Below are 10,367 nucleotides of genomic sequence, written 5' to 3'. Positions count from 1 at the left end.
ATTTTGGTCAGATAAAATAAACAAAACTTTGACCAAACCAAGATTGCTCTAAAAAAAATGTCTAGATCAAAAACTTTAACTATTTTAAAGTTTATGATGTAGATCAAGTGAAATGACCGGAATCGACTCGTACGTTGTAACCAAGGCTCTGATACCACTGTTGGGTTTCAACGGTGGTCAGTCAACGGTTTAATGATTTAAACTCAATTTTAAGATTTGTTTCAAAGTTATTGATCATATTAATAAGTAAACAAAACGCAGCGGAAAACAAAACGAGTAACCATCAACACAGAACCGAGCAGGATACGGTTACAACAATACGAGCACGAGTCAAACATCCAAACAAAGACAAACATAAAATGACGATATTTAAATTTACCTAGGTTAATAAATAACCTGTTGAGACACGGATGTATAACGAACGAAGCTACGAGACGACACAAGATTTTCGTCAGCGGCGCTCCAGCAGAATGGCGGCAGCGGCAGTGGAGGCGGTGGCTGCACCGGTGACAGCTAGGGTTTAGTGGAGTGGGACTTGTATGTTAGGATTGGATATTATGTAATAATAGCAAGATATATATATACATAAACTAGGTTTAGTCACTAATAAACCCAATGGGCCTTAAGCTCAATCACTCCACTAAAAGCCTTATCCACCAAATTAATCTTATTTAATTATGTCTAGCCCGGTTAACTATATTAAACGAGTTCGATGTTCGTTATCCCGCTGTAACTCTTACGGGTCGTAACCGGGTCGGCCCGCGTTGACTTGACCCGAACCGCCCATAATTTCAACATATAGGTATATATAAAATAACAAAAAAAAATTGTTATCAAAAGACAAGTACGATAATTCAACACATTCTTCAACACATTCACAAACGCGGAGTTCTAACCTGATCAGTTATGCAATTTTCAGACAAGATAGCTATTCAGGAACAAATATGGTTTAATACATAATTTATATATATATCAGCTCAAAATCTGATACAAAATTATGATACAACCCCCAAATCCCAATACTCTTCACCATTTCTATGTGTATACTATACCCATCGCGCCTTCAACGAGCTTTCACAATCAAACAGACTTAATCATCCTACGCTGCCACACGGCAGTTTCTGGATCAAACCTCAGCTCCCATGTCGGCCAATAGTGCAAGTCTTGTTTCAATGTTAGCACGCGTGGCTTCCCACTGAGTTGCACTGTCTTTACACGAACAAATTCACCATTTTCTAATTCCTGTTTACAACATCAAGTGTGAATTAAAGTCACAATATATTATATACCATAAAATAAGCACTTGAATAGCAATAAAAGATGTACCTTTGTTACGTTAACAAAAGCATCCAAATTAGGAGTTGGTTTCCCGTTAACTTCTACAATCCATTGAAGAGCATATAAACCATATCTATGCACTGGACTCCCCTGAGACCACCTATAAAACGACCCATTTCTACATTAACTGCTACAAAAAATGATGCATACAAATTCCTACAAAAATGACCCGTGTGTTTGCTATAAAAACAGCCCATAGTTACCTAAACTGGTACATATTTGACCCATTTGAAATTATAATGCTACAGAATTAACCCTTTTGAATATCAGTTGCTACAAAAATGACTAATGCGTGCATAAATTACTACATGATTAACCAACGTGTATATACATTGCTACAAAACTAACACATTTGTATACTAAATGCTACAAAAGTCGACTCATTTGTATAAAAACTGCTATAAAAATTGACCCATCTGCATATACATGCTGCAACAATTACCCATTTGTATTAAAACTGCTACAAAAAGTTGTACATTCATTGCTACAAAAATTGACCTATTTGTATATAACATGTATACAACTGAGTAAAAAATTGACTTATTTGTAAAATTGCTACAAAGATAACCCATTTTTATATAAACTACTACAAACTGACCTGTTTGTCTATAAACTGCTACAAAAACCCATTTGCATAAAAACAAAGATACATACCTAGTCACATAAACACCATGGCCTTCTTCAGGCAAAAACCCAAAAGAACGCACCGCAGGGTGAGAATCCTGTAAAAAACACCCACACCAATTGATGACCCGCGTACTTCCACTTCCATCTCTCACATCTGTCCCCACAACAACATCAATCTCACACCCCTGAAAAACCACAACCAACCAAAGTCAAAAGTCAAAGTCTTTTCGTTTCTTAAATATGCAGAACCAACAATCACTTCCCACATCAACCAACCTCACGAAACACGGTAAACTCAAGTTTTCCATCCACGTCATCACAAAGATCCAATGCTTGACATGCATCTTCAATATCGCGAAAACATGTGATCGGTTTTTTATTAACAGCCAACACCATATCACCTTGCGTTAACAGATTTTCGGCTTTAGATCCTGCTAGACAACCTTTAACCCGTAAAACTTGACGCCTGACTGGATCTTTTTTCGCAAGAGCTCGAATCCAATGCTCATTCAGTCCAAAACTTCTGGCTTTTGAAAGCAATGTGGGATAAAGCTCAACCTCCAAAATCCTAACCATAGGCATTGGTCTTTTAATGCCATTTATGAGAAGCTGCGGTCCTTTTGCACCAGATAATATCTTTTCAAGTATATCGCTTATTGTATATATAGGTAAACCTCTAACAAACTGATGATCTTCGGTTGTATTTCCCCCATAATTCAACTGCAAATTAAAACCATCACATCATTTATTAAACATTAGATTTTAAAAATGTAAAAAGGTACAAATGTGAATAAGAAAGTAACAAACTTGAGTTAAAAAGCTCCCCCATATGGCTTTAACCTGTCCTTGCTCATCAGTAAGCACTCCTGTAAATTCGCTACCAAAATCTGCAAACAGGTTGATTAATTATAGTTGATTAACTACAAGATTAAGATTATATGTTTTAAAAGATGACAGTTTACCAGTGTCAAGCTCGATTACTTCCATGTTGGTAGCTCGGTAACGTGGGGAATCAGCCAGGCTGGTGTTTATGGCGGTACACGGGTTTGTAACCACTGATTTTCTAGACGTTACTTGTAAACTCCTATTTAGGCCCACCAAATAGACAGATTCGCCACGTCGTAATGCCGGTTCTAGCATCATATGACATATATAATCAATATTTATTAGATTATTAGAATAAACTATTACTATGAAAATATGTGATAAAAGTTGTACTATAATAAACTACCAGGAAGAAGTTGAGCGGCTTTCACTGAAGAAGCACCTGCAGACCCTAGCGCAGAAGGGTTATACGCAACAAGAGCATAGTTGTGAACAGGATGGAGAAATACAACCTAAATATTCAGTTAAAAGACAATAAAAGTCATATTCGGTCAATAACTCAATAACACAAAAAAAGGCCAACCTCGCCTGGAATTTCCATTAGGCAGGCTGCAAACGAAAGCATAATATCAGATGATGATATAGCAACAGTGTTCCGGTCAACCGCAACCAATCCCATGGTTTCAGAATGATGTATGATCACACCGGTTCCAAAGAAATTCTGCGTGTTGACCCCATCAAGCATGCATGATAACGGTACAAAAACCTCAACCATGACTAGTGTTGGCTCTATTTCATGCTCAGCAACCGAACCATGTGGGCCCCTTAAAACTGTGCCTTCCTCAGATATTGAGTCTACATGGTTGACCATATTTGATTCGTTTAGCTCTTCTCCTAATCTCCGCCTTTTGGTTTCACGATCAGATTCATCATGAGCATGTGCTTCAGTCTTACTACTTGTTTCCATACTTATAACATCATTAACAAATCGGTTATTGGCATCTGACAGGGCTTGCGTTGCTATCCAAAAACCAGAATTGTCATCACGTGTGTAAATCTCAGGGGCTGCATACCACTCATGGCGATCAATGGTAACTAGAACAGACTGCAGCCAAAAGAAATCAACAATATATCATTGCATTTTAAAGTTTACATCTATAAGCACTAAACCATTGCATACGTTACCTTCCTCCTGTGACGGTCTGTGTGGCTTATATATTCTAACGGAACCCTAGCCCCTCTAGAAAGAGTAGACAAAACCCTAATAAAGTTTTCAAGGCGTAAAATTTCTTCACCTGCAAACTTTTTAATAATAGCATGCCTTGGAACGCCAGCTCTAACAAGCATATAACTATAGACCCCACAAAAGATTTATTTAAATGAAACGTATTTTATTAATTTCAACTTAGTAGAAAGAATCTGTAAAACAGCATACCCGGGTTCCGAAACATAGACAAGACCGCATTGAAAGCGAAAATTCCTAGCCTGTTTATAAAGAACAATACAATTGTAAAAAAAACAAATTTAAACAATAATCAAAGTAAAAATAATCAGAGCAACCTGTTGATAGGAAAGAGGGTGTATGACAGCACCACTAACTTCTAAAAAGTAATTTGGGGTTATAGAGTGTAGATCTTGAACCTGAATATAACATATACAGAACCGGTCAAACTTTGAAAACAAAACTAACATCAATAAGAACATGCAATCAGAATAATAATGATCTCACCGTCAATTGAACAGTCAAACGTTTGCCAGCTCTTTCGAGTTCTAACTCGACAGTTTGACCAACACTATCATCAAGCAGACTGTCCACTTTCAGAAACTGAGTAGTTACCTGCATCAAAAATTGTACAATTGTAAGACCAAAAGAATAAATCAAATCATAAAGCATTATTTCAATGCAGCTATAAAGCGTGCTTCATAGGTTTACACACACCTCTTTGTTCATGCTAAGAAGCACGTCACCTGGCTCAAACTTTTTATGAGCCGGGCCACCTGGCACCTACATAATACACATAACTAATGAACTTATAGTACAATCTAGTAATTCATAAAAAGTTATGGAAAAATAAACTTACTACAGAGTCAACAACGAGCATTCCAGTTTCACTTAATGAAGATGCATGGCGCACCAACTAAGTCAATCAAAAACTTAAGATTAGGCTTCAAGAAAGAAAACCAAAAAAAAAACAGAACTAAAGAAATATGAACCTGCTCTGTTTCAGGTTGCAGACCAAGCCGACGAGTCTCCTCAAACCCTTTATGGAGAAACGTTGCCTAAGTAAAACATATAATGAAACATTAAACATAAAACAGTCATAGGTACAAAGTATGTTAACTGAAATGATGTTATACGAACAAATGACAAACACACAAACCTGAAGGGTACCACGAGGTATTGTAACAGCTTCCCATTTATCTTTATAAGAACTCCTTCCCTTTTGCAAAAAACTCAAAGCCCTAACCACCTGTAAGTTCACACAAAAATGTTTTTTTGTAAACTTAGGATATTGCTGGTTCAAAATATATAAAAATATATATACTATACTTACTCGTTCTAAAGGCAGGAAAAATGCTGAAGCACTTGAAGACTTGCTTCCAGCATTCAAAGCAACTGCTCGTCCTTGCCAATCGATGACTGGAGAACCGCTAGAACCACCTTTAGTACCTGAAGCCGCCTGTTGTAAAAGCACAGAAATTTAAAAAAAAAGGTACATATAATATACCAATTATATAGATATATAAAGAAGGCAGTAATTGTGTACAAGTATGAAGAAGCTTGCCTGCATGTAAAATGTATTGAAATCGTTGTAGCCATCCCTGTAGGAATATAAGACTCTTGGTTAATACTTCATTAAAAAGAATGAAAATTCAGATATTATCAGTTTTATCATGTCAATAAATGGTTTGAATCAATTAAAAAAATCAAAATATAAAATGTGGTTACAATTTACATACTACTAGACATGTAATCCGCACCACAAGAATAGAAAATTACTAAATAAGTTGAATAAAAAAGTAATAATAAACATAATATTGGAATCACAGCAAAGAGTGGTGAAATACATACTTTTTATACTGTGGGGCGTCTCTATCCAAACGAGCAAGTGTACCCGCCAAAATAGAAACCTGAAAATGCAAAATATTAAACAGATGAAACCTAATATTTATTCACGCAGATAATTGTATGTATACCTTCTCTCCACTATCGTTGCCAACAACTCGAATTTCCAAGCCCACACAAGCAGCATCTGGAGTAAGAGGAATCTCCTCATAGCTCAAAAATTGTATCGCGGACGGATCATAACGGAAAAATCCAAAATCATGCACCTAAAATTTTTTAAAAAAAAATGTCAGTATACTGCACAAGACGACTATCTGAATCCATACATTCAACAATACACAAATTATTCTACAAAAAAAAATGAACAGATGCATTTTTTGTAAATTTATATGTAAACGAACACAATTTTGCCAGACTAATAACAATAAGTGCAAAGATAACAAAAAGGAATCACTTTATAGTTTATAATAACAACAAAACTTAATTGTAAAAGCACGTTGAGTTTGTATGATTCCTGCAACAATAAAGCTTAAGGCTTTACATATTTTAAAGCATAATAAAAACAATCACAATATTCAAACTATCAAATTGCTTGATATAATCCAATAAGAATATGCAAATTCTATGAAACACCCCCAATTGGCAAAATCAATATCAAAATGCAAAACAATAATATTAATAATAATAATAATAATAATGTATCAATCTATGATCCAATTAACAACCTACCGGGTCACGATATATCGGATAAACCGGAATCTCTTCACGATTCACAAACGTAGCTTCAGCCACTACAGGACCTATTATTAATATAAAATCAATCACAAATGAATCCAAATAATAATAATAATATAATTAAATCCAATGACTAACTAACTAACTAACTAACCTGATTTAACGACGTGCCGATTTGTTAATATAATTCCTCTAGTCTTATCAACAACAAACCCAGTAGCGTAACCCGAGCCTGCTTTTTCAGTATCGAAGGCTCGGCAGGCGGTGGTTCGGATAACAACGACCGCCGGGACCACTTTTTGTAAGGCCTTACGCCAGTCGTCGGCGGTGGCTTGGATTTCTTTGAACGGAGGATCGAGTTCTGATGCTAAGCTTTCCGATAACTCTCCCATCGGTTGATTATTATTATTATTATTATTATTATTATTATTATTATTATTTTATTATTAGGGCTAATGTGCAGATGGTTGAAGGAGTTAAAGTAAAGGGCAGTTGCCGAAAGGTCTTTCGTCACTTGCTGTTTAATGTTTAATGTTAATGACGTGCAGCTTTTCAACAGTGACAGGTTTTACACGTGGCGATTGGGTATTGGGAGGACAGGAAATGGTGAAGTAAACACTTGTGTTTTGGATTTCCCCAGGCTTTCGGCAGCCCACGTTTGCTAGCCTCAACTCGAAGTGCATAAATCGGATTTTTCTAATATTCGAGATGGACCTGGGTTTGGGTATTATTGGGCATCATCTACACCCAAGTTAGGTTCGGGTCAACGTATTGTCTCTATAAATTAAACCCTATGTATCCGAGTTCGGTCGGGTATTGAAAAAACCCGGCATCGGGTATGAAACCAGATTTCTTTACGAATATTACCGGGTATAAATCTGGTACAATATCCGGTATTTGAAAAACCCGATTCCGGGTATGACACCGGTTCCGGTTTCGGGTATTACCGGGTATAGATCATGTCTAGTCCCGGGTACGAGTTTTGGTATTGAAATGTATAACTAATACGTACCCTACGAGTAGGGTCGGGTTAGAGTAGTAAAAACCCAGTTTCGAGTTTTTTTGTTCCATATCCAGGTTTGGGTTTTTTTTTACACATCTAGCCTCTACTATGGTGTAAAACCAACTTGCTACAATCAAGCTCGGTGAGCCTTTCGTGTGGAACAATTGGATTCAAAAGAAAGTTAACGTGCTCAGTTGGAAAAATCATTTGGGACGGATCGTTACCAGAGCCGCTCTTTTGAGAAGGGATGTAAACACGATTCGGATTTTGATGAAATAGTTGACCATTTGTTGTTATTTTGCTCGACCCCGGATTCGGTTTGGCAGAATGTAGCGAGTTGGGGGTAAACTCCCACCTTTCATTACTTTCTCAATAGGTGATGTGTTGAATTATCATTACACTTTTGGGCCAAAACCAATTGCAAAGGCTTGAAACGATAAGATTTTAAATGGTGTTAACACGTGTTCTACTCAAAATCGTATAGGATATAAAATCTAAGCTTCCTATGGTTGGTTTCTAGATTGAATATTAGATAGTGTAAATTCGATGATTTAAGCTTGTAAGTTGATACTTCTAGTTGTTTGCACGTGTTGTGAGCATAATGCCATCATTCAAAAACAGTATTTTGTAACTTATAATCTTAAATATAAATAAACGAAATCTTCCTATATTTTCTTAAGTCATCAGAATTTTTTATTTGTAAATGAATGTGTTTCCCATGCATTTGACCTGAATTCACGGGTATGAGTCTCAACAAACCCATATAGCCTTTAAGCGGGCTATAACATCTCATTAAATTAAAAATTAATGTCGCCAAATATTTGATAAGAAAATCCTATAAAATATGGATATAATAAAAATTAGTTTTTAAAAAAAAAATATTATTTGTAATTAAGAAACTACTTTATAGTAAAAAAAATAAGTGAGTTATGAGTTTCACCAAACCCAGATAGATTTTAAACGGATTAAAACATCTCATTTATATGTGAACCCCTTTTATTATCAAACCCCAAGTATGTTATTAACTCTCTTATAATAATGAAATTAAAATGAAAAAATATAAAAGTATTAGAAACGAAAAATGAAAACCACCCCCATAATATTTTTTTTTAAATAATTATTTATAATTAAGAAACAGTTTTGTAGTAAAAAAATAAGCAGGTCATGAGTCTCATCAAACTCATATAACTTTTAAACTGGGTTATAAAATATTATTTATTTGTGAAACTCTTTCATTATCAAATCTTAAGTATACTATTAACTTCCATACAATAAATAAATTAAAATCAAAAAAAAATATAAAAATCAAAACCAAATAATGTAAAACAACCCCGTAATACGAGAGATAAAAGCTAGTATAACATATATATTGCTTATTTCTTTTTTTTTTTCCTCTCCCATAGTTCAATAAAATGTTTGGTATATAAAAGTTAAGATACTTTTGGGTTTGTGGGTTTATTTTCTAATTATATAGTTTATGTTTTTTTAAGACTTATAAGATGATAAATAATTAACTTGAACCACCCATTTTATAGGGCTTAATAATCATTCTACTCCAATTATATATAACCTAAACCGTTTTTCTTTTGTTCTATTAGAACTATAGATTTTTATCTCTCTTAAAATGGCACCTCATGCTAACATTCACCTCATGCTACCATTCACATTAAAGTCGTTAGTTAGGCTTTTAAGTATCTTGAACTTTAAGTCCTTGAAAATTTAACCCCAAGCAAAATATATATATATATATATATGTATATATATATATGTATATATATATATATGTATGTATATATATATATATAAAAGGGTGGGATCTAGAGAGAACTCTTCTAAATGAGAGAACTAGAGAACTTCCTTATATCCATTGATTTCACTCAATCAAAAGTGAAAATAAAGGGAAAAGAAAAAACAAAGGAAAGAAAATATGTATTATATGAAAAAGGGCAAATCAGGTATTAAAAGTATATCACATTCTCTGCTCACAAATATCGCATTCTCTCCATCCAGATCTCACACCATCGTCCAGTCCAGAAACCTAGGGTTTCTTCATATCCGCTGCAAAAATTCGCCCGATTCAACGCGAAAATCAGCCGATTACACTGAAGAACACCATCAGGTACTCGTCTATGCAAGTTATCATCACACTCTCGTTCATATTAAAACGAATCAACTAAAATAAGTAGCCGGTTCTCTGTTTTTGTCCTTTATTTTTTGTAAATCGAGTAACATTCTGTTGATATTAACTCGTATATGTCTGATTGCACACATGTAGTACACGAATTATTGGTATATTACACGTAACCGAAGCAACATATGTTGTTATTGTGCGTTTCGGTTGTAAATTAAACGTTAATGTGTGTATACCAGTTCACATATGCAATATTACCTGAGTTTGTGTTTTATTTTGTAAATCGAGTAACACTCTGTTGATATTAACTCGTATATGTCTGATTGCACATATGTAGTACACGAATTATTGGTATATTACACATAATCGAAGCAACATATGTTGTTATTGTGCGTTTTGGTTGTAAATTAAACGTTAATGTGTGTATACCAGTTCACATATGCATTATTACCTGAGTTTTTTTATTCTTCCAATCGATCATCTGTTTCGTCAAATTGACTACGAATTCAAGCAGAAAAACGATGAATACTATCACGTAAGCAATAATACTAGTCAATTTCATACATTATCTACATAAATTAGGCACATTAAACTAAAATCGCGTTTAACCGTCTCTATTTTTGCTTTTTCTTGTTAATCGA

At 34.7% G+C, this 10,367-nt stretch overlaps 1 protein-coding gene across 1 annotated transcript; it reads right to left on the bottom strand.

The window, feature by feature from the left end:
• Positions 1-881: 881 nt before the first annotated feature.
• Positions 882-7,018, bottom strand: LOC143622762 (protease Do-like 7). The gene is made up of 22 exons (XM_077093827.1): positions 6,747-7,018; positions 6,587-6,657; positions 5,989-6,123; positions 5,864-5,922; positions 5,577-5,613; positions 5,346-5,471; positions 5,172-5,261; positions 5,005-5,070; positions 4,872-4,928; positions 4,730-4,795; positions 4,520-4,627; positions 4,351-4,431; positions 4,226-4,275; positions 3,976-4,141; positions 3,374-3,895; positions 3,197-3,302; positions 2,928-3,098; positions 2,773-2,852; positions 2,242-2,685; positions 1,993-2,150; positions 1,327-1,438; positions 882-1,242 (listed from the first exon to the last, which is right to left on the bottom strand). Exons 1-22 carry the CDS (start codon positions 6,982-6,984, stop codon positions 1,081-1,083), a joined length of 3,105 nt encoding a protein of 1,034 aa, XP_076949942.1. The 5' UTR covers positions 6,985-7,018; the 3' UTR covers positions 882-1,080.
• Positions 7,019-10,367: the final 3,349 nt, after the last annotated feature.

The sequence above is a fragment of the Bidens hawaiensis genome, unplaced genomic scaffold (assembly GCF_021521415.1).
Source record: "Bidens hawaiensis isolate Kalapana, Puna unplaced genomic scaffold, B.hawaiensis_p1.1 tig00003241_1, whole genome shotgun sequence".
NCBI lineage: Eukaryota > Viridiplantae > Streptophyta > Magnoliopsida > Asterales > Asteraceae > Bidens > Bidens hawaiensis.
Note: the sequence above shows the minus strand (reverse complement) of the source record. Positions and strands in the feature narration are given on the sequence as shown.